The following is a 21,342-nucleotide window of genomic DNA, read 5'->3' as shown; positions in this document are numbered from 1 at the left end:
ACTTATTACTGTAAAAACCATGTCATTTATAACATTAGACAAGTTAGTTATAAAGCAAGTTATAAATTAGACAAGTTTTTGCCTTGATTTGCTCACCGATATCTTCTGCAGTTCTCTCTCCATCGAGTGACTGAATCTGATTTGTAAAAATGTAAATACCTTTACAATATTTAATTGAAACATTTCATCACAGTTTGCTTTTTTTGTAGCTTAGCAATAAAACTAACAAACAAAAGAATCGGTTGAATTAGAAATGACTCTAAAGGCATTTGCCCCCATCATTTTTACTCTCTTCTCAGGTGGGATGGTGGGCCAAATCAAAGCTTACAATGGTAATGACCTGCTTTGGGCATCTCTGTATTAGACATAAGCACTTCCTGACTACAAATATTTTTAAGTACATCAAAAAACAAAACCATAACTCACTGTAGTTATGAAAACACAAATATGCAGAAATAATTTATTTAGGCCAGTCCATAGGAAGACGTCTTACAAATGTGGATTAATAGCACAGTGTATAGGACAATAGTTTGGAGTTAGTCATTTCAAGATTGTATAAAACTGATTTGAACTAAATGTCATGTATTAAAGCACTTGCAGTCATAGAAACTACAGCAGGGGTGACCAACCCTGTTCCTGGAGATCTACCTTCCTGCAGATTTCAGTTGCAACCCATATCAAACACACCTGCCTGTAATTATCTTGTTCTCTTCAGGTCCTAATGAATTAGTTTAGCTGTGTTCAGGGCAGATCAGGGTTGTAGCTGAACTCTGCAGGAAGGCAGATCTCCAGGAACAGGGTTGAGCACCTCTGACCTACACACATACTTATGCAGCGAAAATACATACATATCTACGTTTACCAGTGTCCTTTCATTTTTGGCATGCGGTTTTCAAAAATTATGTGAGGCAAAAATAGGTCGCAAAATCCACGCTGAGATGTCTATTCACTCTACTCGCATCCTAAGTGCCAATACCTGTATTTTTTCAGTAAACTAGTCAGGCTGTATAAACGCACACCTTGGAGAGAAAAACAAACTGAGTTCATTTCCATCTGTTTTTATGGCATAGAAATCCTACAAAAACACTCTTGATGAGCTGAAGCGAATATAAAAGTGTGCTGATATGACAAACAGAGTGAAGGCACTGGCAGACACACGAGCTTGCTTTAATAATTGGCTCGTAGTCGTTTGTTTTCCTCTTTCAGTCTTTCAATTTCTTCGACGAGTGAGTCGTTGACAGAGTATTTCTCGATCAGACCGTGGATTTCATTCTGGAAAAGATGAGCGGTGTTATTATGAGGGGTGTAATATTCATTTTCTGGCTGTTTAAAGAATAACAGTTTGTGAAAGAGACACAGTTACCAGCTGGATGTAGAACTGGCGAACCATCTCCACCTGTAGATTGATGATGTCTCGATGACACGTGTCTCTGTGTATAATAGTCAAACTGTATGAGTCTTTTCTCACTCAGAAACAGTAAAAATATAAACAAGACATACTAAATAAATATATATAGTTTTTGTATCTTTTGTGTTTGCCTTAGTTTTATTTAAATGTTTATATAGTGTTTGATTTTTTCGATGACCATGTTACTTTTCTTTTCAATTCATCAAAACTTTGCGAAAGTTTTGGTAATAGATTGTAGTAATATACACTCTCCGGCCACTTTATTAGGTACACCTGTCCAACTGCTCGTAAATGCAAATTTCTAATCAGCCAAAGAGGTAGGCCAGACTGGTTTGAGCTGATAGAAAGGCAACAGTAACTCAAATAACCATTCGTTACAATAGAGGTACGCAGAAGAGCATAACACGTCCAACCTTGAGGCGAATGGGCTACAGCAGCAGAAGATCACATCGTGTGCCACTCCTGTCAGCTAAGAACAGGAAACTGAGGCTACAGTTCGCACAGATTCACCAAATATGGACAATAGAAGATTTGAAAAATGTTGCCTGGTCTGATGAGTCTCAATTTCTGATGCAACATTTGGATGGTAGGATCAGAATTTGGCATCAACAACATGAAAGCATGAATCCATCCGGGTAGATGGTGGTGTAATGGATATTTTCTTGGCACGCTTTGGGTCCATTAGTACCAATTGAGCATCATGTCAACACCACAGCCAACCTGAATATTGTTGCTGACCATGTCCATCCCTTTATGACCACAGTGTACCCAAATTCTGATGGCTACTTCCAGCAGGATAACACACCAAGTCATAAAGCGCGAATCATCTCAGACTGGTTTCTTGATGACAATGAGTTCACTGTATTCAAATGGCCGCCACAGTCACCAGTTCTCAATCCAGTAGAGCATCTATGGGATGTGGTGGAACGGGAGTTTTGCATCATGGATGTGCAGCTGACATCTTTCCAGTACCTTGTTGAATCTATGCCACGAAGGATTAAAGCAGTTCTGAAGGTAAATGTGTTTCAAACTCAGTACTAGTAAGGTGTACCTAATAAAGTGGCTGATGAGTGTATACTAGTAATAGATTAAGACACATTAACATCAAGATATTAATAAAGATTACTGTTTTATTTGAAGTTATTTGTGCTGACATATTTTAGCCAACTTTTTATTGAAATAAAGAAAATGTCTATGGTTTTAGCTTAAGTTAAATGGATAGTTCACCCAAAAATGAACATTTCCTCTCTATTTACTTACACTCAAGTGGTTCTAAACATTTATGAATTCCTTTCCGCTGTTTACAAAGGAAGATATTCTGGAAAAAAAGCAGCCATTGACATCCATAGCAGGAACAAAATAATACTACTTTCCAACATTGTGTTAAATATGCAGCGGCTCACCTGAAGTCCTCCAATGCCTCATGGATCATATTACGGACAAAGTTCATCTGAACAGAAGTGAGTGGAGCAGAATCCACTGCTGCGGCTGGAGCTGAGGAGAAACACACATTTCATCCTATTTAAACCCTTTCATCTGAAGGCCTTGATATACTTAAAGGGACAGTTCACGCAAAACAAAGTCCTCATTATTTACTCTCCCTTCAGTTGTTCCAAACTGGTTTGTGTTTCTTTCTTTTGAACACAAAGGAAGAGATGAAAAATGTTAAGAAATAACAGACATTGACTTCCATAAGAACCAAAAATACTATGGATGTCGATCTCCGTGAAGGTGGCACCCCATAAAAATAAATAATCCCCAAAACTATGCCAAAAATTTGTGCAATGTTTGTGCTGATTTGTGTCGCAAAAACGATTGTGCTGGTTTGGGGTCTGAGATATTAAGCATTTTTTTTGGACCGTGTGACATCACTTTCCACCCCATGTTGCTCAAATGACTTCAAATCAGCGAAGGTCGTTTGTGCTGGTTTGTGCCGTTAAAACAAACATGGTATCCGTTTTCCTTGTTTAGATATATTTATATATGCAAAATATTTCCAGAGCCGTGACGCCACTCTCCATCCCACTTCCTCTAAATCGCACCAATCTGGTGTCATTTGTTTGTGCTGGTTTGTGCCGTTAAAACAAACACTTTATCTATTTTCGTTGTTTAGATATAATTAAAATATTTCGGGAGTCGTAACGTCACTCTCCACCCCAGGTCGTCTAAATCATACAAATCTGTTGTCATTCGCTTTTGCTGGTTTGTGCTGTTAAAATAAACTCTGTATCGATATTTAGTGTTTAGATATTGCCTAATTAAAATATTTCGGGAGTCCTGATGTCACTCTCCACCCCAGGTTGTCTAAATCTCACAAAACTGGCGTCATTCGCTTGTGCTCGATTTGTGCCGTCAAAATAAACACTGTATCTATTTTTATTATATAGATATTGCCTAATCAAAACACTTCAGGAGCCGCGACGTCACTCTCCGCCCCATTATTTTCTCTAAATCGCACAAAACTGGTGTCACATTCGTTTGTGCCTTTATGTCACTACTGAAATCAAAAACGAATGAAGGCAAAACTAAACGAGTTGAATATTACTTTTACATGACTGTGACTGAAAACTACATTTGATCGATGTGTTACATCTGTTCTGTACCTGCCGACTGTAAGTTCAAGACTGCATTTTCTAATGTAAAACTATGTACACTCAACGTCTGATCAATTGCCTAGCCGAGGACTTCCTATATTAAAAGTTTTGAAATCGCTATTGAAAACAAAAGTCTAATATAATCAACAGAGGATATTTTAATAGTGTTTCACAACAAGAACATGACTAAAGTTGAATCTTTCTATTACCTGTGTCAATTCAGGGGTTAACTTCTGACGAATGTGAAAAACTGTTGCGCGCTGCACCGTCACTGACAGAGAGAGCGAGTGCGCGTGACACAGAGTGCGCGAAAGAGGCCTCAGAGGCCACAGATGGCTGATCTCGCTTCTCTGTGTCGCGTTTTGTCATAAAAATACGCGTCCAAATTAAGGGGGGGGGGGGGGGCAAGCTTGCTGACACGGGAGCACCGTAGAAGTGTGCATAGCCGCGCATGCATTTAAAACAATTTTATAATCAGCAGCTTCCTCGTGCGAGCACATTATTGGACTACACAATATCTTTATACACAACAGCCTAGGTAGGTCTACAACCACATCCCTGAATGACGTCAGGAATGAAGCAATTACTGCTCCTCCTTTTGCACAATGATGAACACTGAAGGAGCAAACCATCAGGTCGTCTGCTTTGATGACATTGAACCTCATGATGAAAGTCAGATACAAAGAGAATGGCTTGAGGGTCATTCAACTGTGGTGATATTTTCATATGTGTGTGAACTTTAGTAAGCATACCAGCAGCAGCAGCAGCAGCAGCGGGGGGAGGAGGAGCAGGAGCTCTGCTGACGGGGGAGTCATATGTGAGCTGTGTGGACAGATCTCTCCTCTGACAGGGCTCCGGTGTGTTGAACTGAGGCTGAACGGACTGAATTCGCGTGCTCTGAGCTGCAGGCGGTGTGGTGATGGCATCATACTCCTGCCGCACACCGTTACTCTTCTCCACCTGCCAACAACACAGAGAAGAGTTTAAGCTGAATTTATCAATACAAAAATGCACTGGATGCTAATTATTATTATAGTGATGCACCAAATAAAGAAATATGAGCCAAAAAAGACTGCTGCGTCAAACTGCTCAAACTGTTTCACTCTCCCTCCAGCTATAGTCACAAAAGCACTAGCGTGGCGCACAGCCTTGATCTAGGGCTGCACAATACATCGTTTCAGCATCGATATAGCAATGAGTGTGCCTGCAATAGTCACGTCGCAGAATTAGATCAACACAACGGTTGAGAATAAGATCTGTGGAGTCATAGCAAAGAATAACAAAGTGAAAGTTTATCATTTACATTTAAGGCATTTTAAGAGAGTTAAAAGCATTTGGGCACACAAAAAAGTACATTTGTAACTTTAATGAGGAATTGTTTTACTGAATTTATACAATGAAGACAGCACAGTGTTATTTTGCATTTCATTATTTCATTTCTATACCTGAATACTGTGAGACTTTCCGGAAAACCATTAAGCGCTGTTAGTTTTACTTTTTTCGTTGCTCTATTGTAATTATTTTTGCTCACAATTTGTTTATCCTTTTTTAGACATGATTCGCACCCTTAGAAAATCACCTTAATCAGTCCTATTTAATGATTTCTTTCCAAATAGAGCTGTTCAAGCCATCTGCTGAAGCAGTATTCATATCGCAATATATAATCGCAGAAAAACGAAATATCGCAATGTCAGATTTCTCCAATATCACGTAGCCCTACTTTTCTCAAAGTTCAAATGTTGTAAGTTCTTCATGCATGCACCGAACACGCTCAACGGAAATGAAAAAGTCTGCTTAAATAACACACCAACAGGACATTTTTATGTAGTATACTTGTTCCTGCTTCTTGCAATAGTGTTGCTGTGCTGTCATGGCAACGCTGGTAAAACAATGCCTCTCGACTTGCTCAGTCAATAAAAAATATTGTTCTTATATTATATTATTCATTCATTGTCCTTCGGCTTAGTTTATTTATCAGGGGTCGCCACAGCGAAATAAACCACAAATTATTCCGGCAACTGTTTTACATAGCGGAAGCCCTTCCAGCTGCAACCCAGTACTGGGAAACACCCATACACTCTCCAATTCACACACACACACTTGTACGCTACGGCCAATTTAGTTCACCTATACCGCATGTCTTTGGACTGTGGGGGAAACCAGAGGAAAGCCACGCAAACATGGGGAGAACATGCAAACTCCACACAGAACTGACCCAGCCGAGACTCGAACCAGTGACCTTCTTGCTGTGAGGCATCATTGCTAGTATTATATTATATTTACAGTTGAAGTCAGAATTATTAGCCCCCCTTTCATTTTTTTTTTTCTTTTTAAAAATTTTACCAAATGATGTTTAACAGAGCAAGGACATTTTCACAGTATGTCTGATAATATTTTTTCTGCTGGAGAAAGTCTTATTTCTTTAATTTCGGCTAGAATAAAAGCAGTTTTATTAAAAAAAAATAATAATTTTAAGGTCAAAATTTTTAGCCCCTTCAAGCTATATATTTTTGATAGTCTACAGAACAAACCATCGTTATACAATAACTTGCCTAATTACCCAAACCTGCCTAGTTAACCTAATTAACCTAGTTAAGCCTTTAAATGTCACTTTAAGCTGTATAGAAGTGTCTTGAAAAATATCTAGTAAAATATTATTTACTGTCATCATGGCAAAGATAAAATAAATCAGTTATTAGAAATGAGTTATTAAAACTATTATGTTTAGAAATGAGTTGAAAAAACCTCCCCGTTAAACAGAAACTAGGTAAAATAATAAAAAGGGGGTTAATAATTCAGGGGGGGCTAATAATTCTAACTTCAACTGATATACAGTATATATATATATATATATATATATATATATATATATATATATATAGCTCTATATTATATTATATTATCGTCTATTATATTATAATTGGTTTGTTTTTTTAATTAGTAAATATGTTATTTACGACTTAAATTTAAAAAGGCTTGCAAACTTCTTTTACATTATTTAAAAAATAAATAAACAAATAAAATAAAGCAGTTTAATTTTCAGCTAAGTGCATACAGAATGTTTAGTTTTTTATTACAGTGCACCCATAATGATAAACAATGGACCTTGGTGCCATTCTGGACATCAGTCTGGTGTGGAGGGGTAGTGGTGGACTCCTCTTCTTTGATTGGTGGAGTCTGCACCACAGATGGACTGTAGCAGCGGCTGGCAGGAGTGCCCAATGGAGTCTTCCTCTGGGATGAGCCGCCGGGGAAATGAGGTAGATATTCAAATTCTAGTAATGCAGAGAGTGGTCAAAGTACATTTTTATTATTTTATGCTCATTACGGTGGATGAAAATGAAATGTAGTTTGTAGCAACTTACCTTTCTTTCCACTTGATACATCACTCAGTCTGTGCCCTTTGTAATCTAGAGAGATGTGGTTTAATTGGTAAATAATTAGTTAAATAAATGTAAAAAAAAAAAAAAAAGTCTCCTCAACTCATCAAAAATATAATTAATAAAAAAATACAATAAAATAGGGCCGGGCGATTAATCAAAATCAACACTCAGAACCTATAATTGATCTAATTTTTCCAGGTCAATTTTTTCAATTACTTTTCCTACTCCGTGTGGAGTCATGTGACCCCACTCTGTTAAGGCTGATTTATACTTCTGCGTCGAGCACACACACATATGGTCATTCATGTGGTCGCATACCTGCACACCTCTCAAAAAAATGTAACTACATGTTGCACGTTTGCACTACATGAGATGCCTTGAGACAGATTATTTTACATTAAAATAAATTATTATTAACATTAAAATATTTGTTTACAGTAGATGCAAGAAATACACTTTAAATATTTATTTAGAAGAGATGCTGCTTATTTTCTACTTTTAATATGGAAAACATTGAAAACTGAAAATTTTGTCCCCAAAAGTGCAAGTTATTTATTATGACTTTTTATAGGAAAAAAAAGTGACTGTTTCAGGCAATGTGTGTTTTCATGTCAGTTGAGGTTCAATAAACCTTCATAAATAACAGATAGTGTGTGTTTTCTTTAAATTTAAAACTTTAAAATTAAATTTGAAAACAAAGTATACCACTCTCCATTCAAAAATCTCTCACTTGTAACATGTGAGCATATTTAATGTACAACTTGTCAGTGAACTATGAGGGCAAAAAAAAAAATAATAATAATTGGTCATTGATCATAATCAAGTTCAATCAATCAAGATTTTGATTTTAGGCCAATTCGCCGAGCCCTACAGTAAAAGCAGTAATATTATGAAATCTAATTACAATAAGCTTTTACTTAAATATTTAAAAAATGTCAATTATTCCCGTTATTCAAAGCTAAAGTTTCAGCATAATTACTCCAGTCAGTGTCATGTGATCCTTCAGAAAGCATTATAATGTGCTGATTTCTTGCTTTGTTATAATAAATGATATTTTGGGTTCAGTCATTAATAATTCCTATGATTATTCATGTTGAAAACAATTTTCCTTCTAATTTTTGCTTTTTAGGACTCATTAAGGATTAGAAATATCGTTTATTACCGATTACATTGTAGAATTATAATAAATATATTTAATTTCACTTTTGATACATTTTATGTGTCGTTGATAAAACAAATGTTCAAAACATAAATAAAACGTGCATTTACATTTTGTGATTTAGAAGACACTGATCCAGAGCAACTTGTAAATGAGGATAAAAGCAGAACTCAAACCTCACCAGAACAGTAAATCTAGATACCATGACAAGTCTAAAATAGTTTTGCTTTTGTTTTATGTAACAGTGTTTGTAAGAAAGTGTCTGGTGCTTATAGAGAGGAAAGGGTGTTTTTTTTTCTTACAGGTGGTTTGTTCAGTCCACTCACCTGTGTTAAGCAAACTCAGAATTGTTTACCCAGAAATATGGTAAAGATGGATAAATAAATAACTTAATCAGCAATGCCAATAAGAAATGTTTGGTAAGAAACAAATAGGCATTTTAGAAAGATTTCTATTGACTATTAAACATTATCAATTACATACTTATCATGAAATTAAATTTCATGCATCTTGATCAATACGTTTTTCATAATTTGCTGCATTCAGCAATCATTAAATCATCATTAACATTAAATGACAAAGGGCAATAGTGACAATATACAATTTTTAATCAAATGAATGCAATGTGATGAGCATAAGTGACTTCAAAATCAAAATAATCTTACAAGCCCCAAATTTTTGAATGGCATACTAAATGTTATTAAATTAAGTTGAAGTCAAAATGATTTGCCCTCTTGTGAATTTTTTTTCTTTTTCAAATATTTTTCAAATTATGTTTAACAGAACGAGGAATTTTTTACAGTATTTCCTTTATTTTTCTTCTGGAGAAAATCTTATTTGTTTTATTATGGCTGCAATAAAAGCAGTTTGGAATTAATATTATTAATATCGACATTATTTGCCTCCTCAAGCAATATTTATTAAATGTTTAACAATTAAGTGTTTAACAATAAATAACTGTCTACAGAATAAATCACTTTTATGCAATGACTTGCTTAATTACCCTCACTTGCCTAATTAACCTAGTTAAGCCTTTAAATTGGACGTAAAGCTGAATACTAGCATCTTGAAAAATATCTAAAATATTATGTACTGTCATTCTGGCTAAGATAAAAGACTTCAGTTATTAAAAATGAGTTATTAAAACTATTATGTTTAGAAATGTGTTTAAAAAAATTCTTCTTTCTGTTAAACAGAAATTGGCAAAACAGGGGAGCTTATAATTCAGGAGGGCTAATGATTCTGGTTTCAACTGTATATTAAATATAAAGGGCAAATGTGGTGTAAAAGCGTCCTCACCTTCTCGTACAGGTGAAAAGATGTCCAGGCTGTTTCTGCCGACTCTGATGCGGTCAGCGGTCTGCTGTCCTTCTGCTTCCCTTGAGAAAACATCTATACTGCCGCCTAGAAACAACATCAACATACTCATAATCTCCTCAATTCTGCCATATTTAACTGAACATCATTAAATAATCCTCACCATTTCTTGAAGTATCAGCAAAGCCATGTGATTTAAAACCTGATGGAAAAGCAGACGATTTAACTTTATTTATTCTACACTTATTATTAGTAATTAAAAATAAGCAGAGAGATATGAAGCACAGTGCTTTGTACCATCATTAAGAGGGGAGAAAATGTCCAGGTTTAAACTATTTCGTCCGATGCTGCTGAATTTCTCAACATTGGGCATCTGATCTTGACTGAGCTGAACCTCTGCCTCTCGAGAAAACACCTCAGCAGACGGACCTGAAACACAACACATTATTATTATTATTATTAAAGCAGCTAAAAACAGGGCTTTAAATATACCAGCTAAGAAATAAAGCTGTCTCTAGTCATGAAGAGTAAATCTAACCTGTGACTTGGGCTTGACCGTCTCCAGGAAATTCAGATCCGGAAACAATTGGAGGGACAGTAGATGTTGGGGTGGAGGGTCCCGTCTGCTGACTGCTGCCCAGCTTGACTGAGATCCTTTTATTTGATTGAGAAGATTTGCTGGATGATTTGGTGGACTGTAACAAGAGTCAGAACTATAAATAAACTGATGAATGAAGGGACAATATTTCATATTCTTGAGAACTAAGTAAAATTAAATAAAACTTAAGGTATTTAAATACAATTTTATAATAAAAAAAAGAAATGCTTTAAAATTACAATTTCTATAATAAACCTTTGTTCTTTTTATAAATCAGAGGTTTTAAAATTATAAATAAAAAAAATATGAAATATAATAAGTATTTTATTGAATAAATTCAAACCTATTAATTGAAACAAGACTATTGTGAAATAAAAAAACACTGCACAAAATACAAACTCCAAGAGTATTTTTTTAAAACTACATGTTTACTACATTTAAGAAATGATGCATGGACATTTATTCATTTCTAAATTGTAAGTCTAATTTTATTAAAAATAAAACATAATTTATTGTATTGTGATTCGAATCGGGAATTGAGTGAATCGTTTCATCCCTAATACAAACTTTTAAAAGTTTCCTGCAAAGAAAATGTGGTAAAATTGCTATAAAAATGTGTATCTAAGTGATATTCCAAATTTGAAGTTGATATCACAAAACTTTGGGTCCCCGGACGTTTAGGTTAGGTTTTAGGTGTAAGGTTAGTGTAGGTGCTATACTACAAAATGGCCACTGGATGACAACCAAATCCATGTCAATTTTTCGAAACATTCTCCTGTCACAAAACCATCAACAGGGTTCATACACATTTTAACTACTAAAATTCTAAGAATTTTACAGAAGAACATTTTCATGACGTAGTGCTTCATATAATGTCTACATATACATGGTAAATAATAAAAAAAAACAATGACATTCAAATTTATTACAGCATATCATAGAACACGCAACAATCTATTTTGTATTTGAGATTTAAATTTAATTGTAACTTTAATAAAGATTAAATAATATACAATGAAGACAACACAGTGTTGATTATTCAATATCTGTACCTGAATAGTGAATACCTGAAAACTATAATTCACTTTTATCTTTACTATATTTTATTTATTTCTGCTTGTAATTTATTTGTTATATATTATTTGAGATTCACTCCTCTACAAAATCCCCCCAATCAATCTAAATAAACCTGTTTAATCATCTGGTGAAATTGTATTCACATCGCAATATATATCACAGAAATACAGAATACAGATTTTTCCAATATCGTGCAGCTCTAATTCAAGTAAACAGATATTTGTTAAACTAATTTCCATGACTTTTCCAAAACTTTGTGGGTTTTTCCAAAACTTTTCCATGCCTTGAAAATGCCATGTCAAAATGTTATGATTTTCCAGGTTTTCCATGACCGTATGAATCTGCATTAATTTGTCATCAAATGGAACTGTAACGGTCAACGCTTTCCTAAAATATATATGACTTGTCAGAATTAGAAAAAGATTTGATTAAAACAAAACGATAATTTTTGTAATATGAAACTTGACATTGATGTGAGGGGGCAGAGCTTGAAAAAAAAAAGTACTATTTCATAAGTAATGCTACGTCTGACTGAAAAATCCTTTTCCCAGGATGAGTAAAGAATTTTAACCATTACCATGGGGGTCTCAAAATTATAAATATAAGTAGTAAAAGTAAATACAAAAAACTGATTAGAATTTTATTTAATGAATTCAATCCAATTAAATGAAATAAAAAACTATTTTCATATAAAAAACACTGCTCCAAGAATATTTTTAAAACTAAATGTTAAAAAATATAAATATTTTAATGAATTAAATAAGGTAAATTCATGTAAAAAAAGTTAATAAATTATTTTACACTAATTAAATTAATAATTGCTTTAGATCAAATGTACTGCATGTTACATAGATTAACCAAGATTTAAAAGTAAATAAAAAAAACTAATAAAATTATAATAAAAAAACACAAAAACATATATTAAAACATTTTAATCATAAACAGAAGTTTATGTCCAAGGCATTTGGAAAATGTGGAAAATTTAAAATGCCTTCATTCACATGGCTTAATCTGAATAAAGGCTTTTTAAATTTTCCACATTTTCCGAGTGCCTTTGATTAATTTCTGTTGATGTTTTGATGAATCCCTTACCCAAAGAGCACCGACCAAATATTTGAGTTACCCCTGAGCGCTTTTTGTTTGTTTTTCTGGATTTATATACTTTAATCATAATTTCTATATTTACTACTCCTGCAACGGATTGCGTTATAAGTAGTTTTAAAAAATATGAAATAATTGCAAAAATAAATGTATTAACATTAAAACCTACATAGATTAAATGCACTAATTTCATATGAAACACGCTGCATAATTAAAACATTCTTAGAATCATCTGAATAATTATTTTAAAAGCAGATTACACATAAGAATATATAAATTAATACGATATGCATACTGTCCACAATCTTTGAGCGTTCAATGCAGTTTTGTCCTTGTGCCCATAGATTTTTGTTGTGTAATAAAAAGATGAGTAAATTCAACAAACAAACCCATGTAAGGCTGGAAATGTGTTGATAGACACACATAAGAGATGCAGCTGTACCTTTAACTTGGAGGTGGAGTTCTGGAAGCGAATGCAGGTCACTGAGGTCTTGTGAGCAGTGTTGATTTTGACCGGTGCACTGAGGTTTCTCAGGTCATACAGGTAGATTCGGCCCTGCGTTGAGCCCACGACCAGTCCAGCTCCATCAGGAGTAAAATCAATAGCTGTGAGCGGAGACTCCACCTGCTTATTACGGAACACTCTGTGGAGAAATGAACACTTTCAACTGATTCAGACAACAGCTTCAAGTCAAACTCCAAACAGCATGTTAAATCATTGCTTTTGTAACAATATCACCATCTACTGGCCTGGCATGCATATTTCAGCATTTTGTGTCTTTGTCATGAGTTTGTGAGAATAAGGATCATTTTGATGAAGTTGTAAACTTTAAGTGAACATTTTTCAAACATTTTTATATTTTAAATACATTGATATTGTGTAATAGTACCCAAGAATCATGTTTATTTATATAGTTTTAGATTAAACATAGATGTGAAAATGCACTATGCAGCTTTCTTTTTTAATTGCCAATTAGTTTAATTTTTATAACAAAGAAATGTGCAGCATTTAAGAAAATACATGGACATTTATTCATTTCTAAATTGTCTCAATTCTTTTTGTTAGAAATAAAAAAGAATCATATTGTGAATAGTATTGTAAATTATATTGAATCTGTAATTAAGTGAATCATTACATCCCTAATACAAACGTATAAATGTTTATAGCAAATAAAATGGGGTAAAATTGCAATGGAATGTGTATCCAAGTAATATTGCAAATTTGAAGCTGATATCATAAAACTTATAGTTAGGTCCAGTGAGATTTTGTTTAGGTGCTATTCTACAAAGTGGCCACTGGGTGACAACCAAATACCTGACAATTTTTGGAAACATTCTTCCGTCACAAAACCATCAATTTGTCATCGAATTTGGAACCGTAACTGTCAGCCTATCAGACCGTTCCTAAAATATACATGACTTGTCAGCAGGGTTGAATGATATTGAAAAACAAATACCGATATTTTGTTTTTCTGCAATATATTTTGTAATATGAATATAATTTCACAAGATGACTCGAGTAAATATTTAGAATGAATTCATAACTTAACATTGATTGGGATGGTTTTTAGGGGAGTGTCTGCATAAAATATACAAAAATTACACAAAAACATACAAAATAACAGCACAAATGAAACCTTAAGAACAAAGAGAAAAATGAAATAGACAGTGCTTTATGGTTTTCTGTGAACTCTAACAGCATTGAGGTTCAGATAATGCAATAATCAAATGTAAATTATCAATGTAGTCTTCACTGTGCAAATAATTAAACAATTCATCGTTGTTAAAATGCCAAACTTTATAATTTCTATCACACTATTAGAACCTATTAGATTAGGTCATGTTGCATCAACCCTAACATGACACTGCAGATCCTACGATACGACTACTGCATATTGGCACGTTGTGATATTGATGCTGAAATTATATATTGTGCAGTCCCATTTGTCAGAACTAGAAAATGATTTGATTAAAAAAGAAACAGTCTATTTAGTAATGAAATTGACACAGATGTGAGGGGGCGGAGCTTGCTAAACATCAGTACTATTTCATTAATAACCAGGGGCGTAGCAACCGTGGGGGACGGGGGATACGTACCCCTCACTCTTATAGACAGACCATTAAGAAACAGGTGATTAATAATTATATGAACGTATGATCTCATACAGCTGTCCCCCCACTTTTAAAATGTCCGCTACACTCCTGTTAATAACACTAAGTCTGACAGAAACAAAGTTTCACAGGATAAATTCAGAATTTGTAAGCTTTCAAACAACAGTTTACAACACTGACATCCTAAAAAAACTATTGAGATATTTTCTGTCAACTTCAAACTGTTTTAAATTTATAGATACATTGCTCTTCTAAGTGTATGCGGTCTCTTACATTTTGCTGGAGGTGTCATAGCAGACGATCTTCTTGTCCAGGCCTACAGTAACGAAGAGTAAATCATTGGCTGGGGAGAAGGCCAGCCCTGAACAGGGGGCTTTGTGCGCCCCCTCAAACAAGTGCAGCTCCTTCTGAGTGTTGGCATCCCAGAGGGCCACAGATCCACTGTCAGACACCGTGCCCAGCAGAGAGCGTTTCACCAGGGAGTACCTCAGATCATGAACAGGCTGCAGACAACAGCACATGCTGGAAGTTAGACTTCTGATACAACAAAAACTGATTATGTCTTATGGTTTAGAGAAATGATTAGCAATTAAAAAATGCTGGATTAAAAATATATAAGATATGTAAATTCTGTAATCTTTGAATACATGTTAATACATATATATTACAGCTTTATTACATAAGCATATTTCATTGTGTACATTACATTATTTTAATATAATTACGCATTTAATTAAACAATTTTTTAACATTTATATTTGTATTTTTGTATGTTTATTAATTTGACTTACTGTTTTTATTTAAAGATATAAATTTTAGCGTGTTATATATGTTGATCTTTTTATTTATTTTTATGTAACAATTAATATTATTTTCACTATTTACTGTCACAGTTCATTTGTTTTATTTTGTATGGCTGAAGAAGTCAGGCTCACCACATTTGGCCCGTGGCCGAAAGGTTTGCTGGACAGGTTGGTTGTGATGCTGTGGAGGATGATTTCTCCGCTAGTGGAGCCTGATGCGATGTAGCTGTCTCCACCATTAAAAGACACACACGTCACCTCCTCCTTGTGATCCTACACAGAAAGAGACAGCAGGGAAATCAATAAGGATGTACACTACTGGTCAAAAGCCTGAAATGAGTAAGATTTCTTTCTACTCACTAAGGCTGCATTTATTTAATCAAAAATACTAATCCAAAAAAAATATTAGTCAATTTCAAACAATAAATAATAGGACAAACAAATATCATTTCAAATGAAATTTCTAATTTCATTATTGAATTTAAAGTACGTTTAAAGTACTCTTGTCATTTAAAGGAGGATTTTCAGCATCCTTCTTCAGTGTTGCATTAACCAATATCCTGATTTGCTGTTCTATTATGATCAGCTATTACTTGCTCATCGTTATTATCATGTTCTGCTTCATATTGTTTTGTGGAAACTGTGAGGCAATTTCCTTTTTAAGATTCTTTGATTAAAACAAAGTTCAAAAACATATATCCATTAAACTTTAAAAGCATTTATTTACTTTCTTTTTTACTTTCACTCTTGAACAATAAAATGTGCCTTTGATGAATAAAAGTAAATACATATCAATGATTTTGTATCACAATTTCTCCAAATATATATATATATATATATATATATATATATATATATATATATATATATATATATATATATATATATAGCAGCCTAACACATTTCAACATTAATAATTATAATAAACATTTACTGAGCACCATTCGACATTAAAGACTGAAATGATGCTGACAATTTTGCTTTAAATAACAGAAGCAAATTATGTGTTAGCACACATTCAGTAAGAAAACAGTTATTTTAAATTGTAACAATATTTCACATTTTGACCATTTGTATTGTATTTTTGATCAAATAAATGCAGCCTTGGTGTGCAGAACACATACCAAGATCAAAAAAGGGAACAGACCGGTAGTCTAGATGATCTAAACTGCCTGTTGAGAGCTTTCAGAAATGTACACAAACATTTATTATTACTGTAAGAGTGCATTACCTTAAGGCTTCGGTGCAGTCGTTTTGTCTTGAGGTCCCAGATATTAACAGTGTTATCCAGTCCACCACTGACCAGGAACTGTGACGTGGAGTTCAGACTGACACGGGTTTGCTTTTTCTAAAAACAAAAGCCAGGTGTTCAGACATCAATAAGTAAGATATTTTGAGTTAGATATGTAGTTTGTCAGCTCACCCCTTCTCCGAGCTCCATGACTGGAACAGGAGAGGACTTGAGACTGGACACCACCAGTTTGTCTCCTATACTGCTGGCACTGACCACATACTGATCTGAACACTGTTAAGATAAACCTCTTTCATCAAACCAGCTAAATGCTTTTAATAAAATGCTTTTATTATAACTGCTACAAAATTGTTGACATAGGACATCATATGTTGTTGTATTTAACATAATATGAATTGAGTTGATAATATGAATTAATATGAATTGAGATTTTATTAAAACACTGTGTAGTAGACATTTTGTGATTAACTATCAAATATAGTGGTACTGTATTTATCAGTATTTATTCATGTATAAAATACTTATGTAATTTCAGAAACTATTATTAAACTATATTATATTAAAAACTAACATATTTTAATACTCAATATAATAAATTATTTATAAATGTACCATCATTTTCTTATTTTTTAATGGTCTATTTTTATTTAGTTTTTATATTAAACTTAAATTCTAGATTTTAAATGATCTAAAATGAATTATTTATTGATTCTTTTAATGATGCATGTATGCTAATCTATTTATTTTTCAGTAATTGTATATATTTAATATAATTTTATTTATTTTTTATTTAAACAATTTGTTACAATATTAATTTTATTGTTTTGTTAATATAATTTGTTTAATGTTTCTACCATTTTATATTCGTACATATGTATATATCTCAGCTGAATATTATTAACTTGAATGTCCTATTTATTCATATCTTTTTATTGTTTTTCGATACATTTCCAAGACATTTTATACTGCCTATAAAAAAATTAAAACACACCTGCATGCATTTCTAATGAACCATTCAGGTTTGCTAAATGTTTAATTTGTCAAATCATTCATTTTAACCAAATCTTTCTATTTGGATAATCACTTTAATGTTCTTTTTCATTTTGGTAATTTATTATTTTGAATTTAGGTTTCTATTTTTGACTTATTTATTTTTAGATTATATTAGTTGATTAGGTTTAAACTTTAAAAAAATATTATATAATTTAAATGATTACTTATAATCGGATGTTATATTTTCCTATTTATAATATAACTTATTATATGCATTTATTTTAGTATAATATTATTTCTTTCACTAAATTATTTATTTATATAATTCTATACACTACCTGACAAAAGGCTTGTCGTTGATCCCAGTTGTAAGAGCAACAAATTATAACTTGATTTCTAGTTGATCATTTGTAAAAGTGGCAGAAGGTAGATTTTTTTTTTAAGAGTCATCTGTTGAACTGCATCTCAATCATCACAAATACAGCAGAAGACCTGTTGGTACTCGCATGGACCCAAGATTCTCATAGAAATCAGTCAAGTTTGATGAAGGAAAAATCATGGTTTGGGGTCACATTCAGTATGCGGGCGCGCGAGAAATCTGCAGAGTGGATGGTAACATCAACAGCCTGAGGTATCAAGACATTTGTGCTGCCCATTAAATAACAAACGTAAATTCTTCAGCAGGATAGCGCTCCTTCTCATACTTCAGCCTCCACATCAAAGTACCTGAAAGCAAAAAAAGTCAAGGTGCTCCAGGATTGGCCAGCCCAGTCACCAAACATGAACATTATTGAGCATGTCTGGGGTAAGATGAAAGGAGGAGGCATTGAAGCTGAATCCAAAGAATCTTGATGAACTGCAAGAACTCTTTCTTTGCCGTTCCAGATGACTTTATTAATATGTTATTTGAGTCCTTGTAGAGATGTATGGATGCAGTCCTCCAAGCTTATGCGAGTCATACACAATATCAATTCTTCTTGCATGACTTTATATTCTATACTGTACAATATTTCAGTTAAGTGACAAGACTTTTGTCTAAGCAAAGTCAGACTTTACTATCCTAATTAAATCATTAAAAATCAAGGCATGATCATATTTTATTTTGGTAAAATAAGCGTAATCTAGAAGCCTTTGCCTTTATATCAGCCACTTCTGATCCCAAATGATCAACTAGAAGTCAAGTTTTTCCTCAAGTCAAATTTGTTGTTCCTAAAACAACAAAAATTGTATATCTCAGCTGACTATTTTTGATTTAAATGTTTCATTTATTCATATATTTAGTGTTTTTCTATAAACTTTGATCAATTTCCAAAACATTTTATACTGCCTATTAAATAAAACACACATGCATGAGTTTAGATTAAATAGTAGCTTTTTATGTTTTAGATGAAACAATGATCCAAATTTAGGTTTACTAAATGTTTAATTTGCTAAATCAACCGTTTTAACCACATATTTCAATTTAGATAATTATTTTTATTAATTATTCATTTTATTAATTTAGGTTTCTATATTTCTATTTCTACCCATTTACTTTTTATTTGATTTTATCAGTTAATCATATTTTTTCTACTTTTAATTTTACTTGTGCATTTATTTTATTATAATATTATTTATTACACTAAATTATTATATTCTTTATTTATTTTTACATTTATACACAACTTTCTCTAAACTTTTGTCATTTCTTAATGCCACACCAACGTAATTGTGCCAATGATGCTCAAAAACACATATGAAAACAGTTTGTCAATGCTAGAGGATACTGCTGCTGCTCCAGCACACTTGAGCCACTGGATGTGTGGCACTGTGAGGATTAAACTGCTCCACCACCGTCATGGAGCTCGAGTCCCAGATCTTCAGACAGTCACCGGACGACACCAGCCGCGTGACGTCCTCCATCCCAGCAGCTGACAGGACACAAAAGATGAACAGATGTCAGGCACACCATGCTACAAGTGCACAGGAATATTAAATGTCACACTGCAGAGGTAGACTAGCTTTAAATAGTCATTCAATCAATATCAGATTACATTTATCATTGTTCAATTTTGTGTAAAATAGAAAGCAAATGAATGTTTTATTTAATGTTTCAATTAACTTTTAAGAAATTAAAATGGCAAAATATCAGTTTTACAAAGTCTGGATTCTATATTTTGATTATTTGGAAGCTTGCCTTTGTCTATTTTATAGAAATTACTGTCTGTAAAATTAACACTTATCGGTTTATTTGTAGTTTTGTTTTATATATATTCTGACCCCTTTTTTGTTGAACTGTTGTTTTATGCATTTTTGGAAAGTGTTTAGTTTTTTCTGTATTATTGTGAAAATTCAATAAACACAATTATGTTTTTTTTTTAAATGGCAAACTATAGATGTGTGTTCCATCGAAAACCTATATTTTTGTAAAAAGAAAACTATAGTTATACTGACCAGCGATTATTAAATAAGTTGATGAATAATGTTGTAAAATAAGAGTCTTTTAATATATTATCAAAATGATTATCAATGGTATATGAGGTATATAAAAAAAGTGTTTTTATATTCACAGAATCAGACTTTTTCCTTAATATTATTTCAGAAAAGTATTCTTTACGAGTTCTAAATACTGAAATCATATTAGCAGCCATTGACTATCAAGGTAGAACATTTTTCAGTCAATCAAATAGTGCTTATGTTGTTTTAAAGTCATTCTTACATGCTGTTTCAGACTGAATATTTAAAGTAGTGTGGTAAACAATACAGGGACAGTGTCACAAGTTGTCACTGTTCAAAAATGAACGATTGGTAGAATATAAAACCAACTTTACCAGTTTACCTATATCTGCACTGAATCTTTTCTGTAAATAACGGAACAAACGTATGATTTAACCAACAGACAAGTTTATCTGTAACGTTACAGTCTGAATTGTCATGAAGAGTATAAATTCACGTTATGCCTTACGCTTAGAAAAACTAGATGCAGTTAGCTCAGAAGCAATAGTTACTTCATGAAAACCCTCTCATGTCAAAGATTAATGAAATTCACTTACAAAAGTAAATTCAACAGCAAATTATTATCGAAAACATTTGAAATAAAACAACAAGGACTGCTTAAAAGACTTTAGCTTGATGCTGTCCATGTTGTTGTTGTGCTAATAGTTTCTGCAGTCACCAGCTGATTAGCAACTGCTAGCTACTTACCCTTGTTATGGACTATACAAGTGTAGAAAATGTAAACGATATGCTGGTATATAGTTCTCAATATACCCACTATCGTTAAACAAATGTGCCCTTTTATCTGCAACTAAACTTTGTCATATAGATAAAGTTTGAACATCCGTGGCTGCGGTAAGGAACCGCCACTACGGCACGCCGCTAGGCTCAAGCAAAAAGGGAGACATTGGGATTTACAACAACGCAAAATTCGACAACTGCTAATCATGCGGTTTCTGTGGCAAACTTTGCCAAATTGAAAATGTTATGTCAATTTACTCACCATCTTCATCAATCTATTTACGTTGTATTGATTTCTATCATTCAGGTGAATATTAAATACGTCTAGA

At 33.1% G+C, this 21,342-nt stretch overlaps 1 protein-coding gene across 1 annotated transcript; it reads right to left on the bottom strand.

Annotated features, from left to right (window-relative positions):
• Nucleotides 1-431: 431 nt before the first annotated feature.
• nedd1 (NEDD1 gamma-tubulin ring complex targeting factor) lies at nt 432-21,147 on the bottom strand. The gene is made up of 17 exons (XM_056452082.1): nt 20,981-21,147; nt 19,564-19,707; nt 16,976-17,070; nt 16,784-16,900; nt 15,685-15,825; nt 15,023-15,252; nt 13,080-13,281; nt 10,400-10,556; nt 10,159-10,290; nt 10,025-10,063; nt 9,844-9,948; nt 7,368-7,412; nt 7,108-7,277; nt 4,755-4,962; nt 2,812-2,902; nt 1,364-1,430; nt 432-1,272 (listed from the first exon to the last, which is right to left on the bottom strand). The coding sequence occupies exons 2-17, from the start codon at nt 19,697-19,699 to the stop codon at nt 1,168-1,170; spliced, it is 2,040 nt and encodes a 679-aa protein (XP_056308057.1). The 5' UTR covers nt 19,700-19,707; nt 20,981-21,147; the 3' UTR covers nt 432-1,167.
• Nucleotides 21,148-21,342: the final 195 nt, after the last annotated feature.

The sequence above is a fragment of the Danio aesculapii genome, chromosome 25, assembly GCF_903798145.1.
Source record: "Danio aesculapii chromosome 25, fDanAes4.1, whole genome shotgun sequence".
Taxonomy (NCBI): domain Eukaryota; kingdom Metazoa; phylum Chordata; class Actinopteri; order Cypriniformes; family Danionidae; genus Danio; species Danio aesculapii.
Note: the sequence above shows the minus strand (reverse complement) of the source record. Positions and strands in the feature narration are given on the sequence as shown.

Excerpts from the sequence above, each read along its gene's own strand:
- nedd1 (XM_056452082.1), bottom strand. The coding sequence starts at position 19,699 with ATGGAGGACGTCACGCGGCTGGTGTCGTCCGGTGACTGTCTGAAGATC. Across the intron at positions 15,253-15,684 it reads TCGGCCACGGGCCAAATGTG|CCTGTTCATGATCTGAGGTA; the intron begins GTGAGCCTGACT and ends TGTTGTCTGCAG. Across the intron at positions 2,903-4,754 it reads TGCTGCTGCTGCTGCTGCTG|CTCCAGCCGCAGCAGTGGAT; the intron begins GTATGCTTACTA and ends GTTTCTCCTCAG.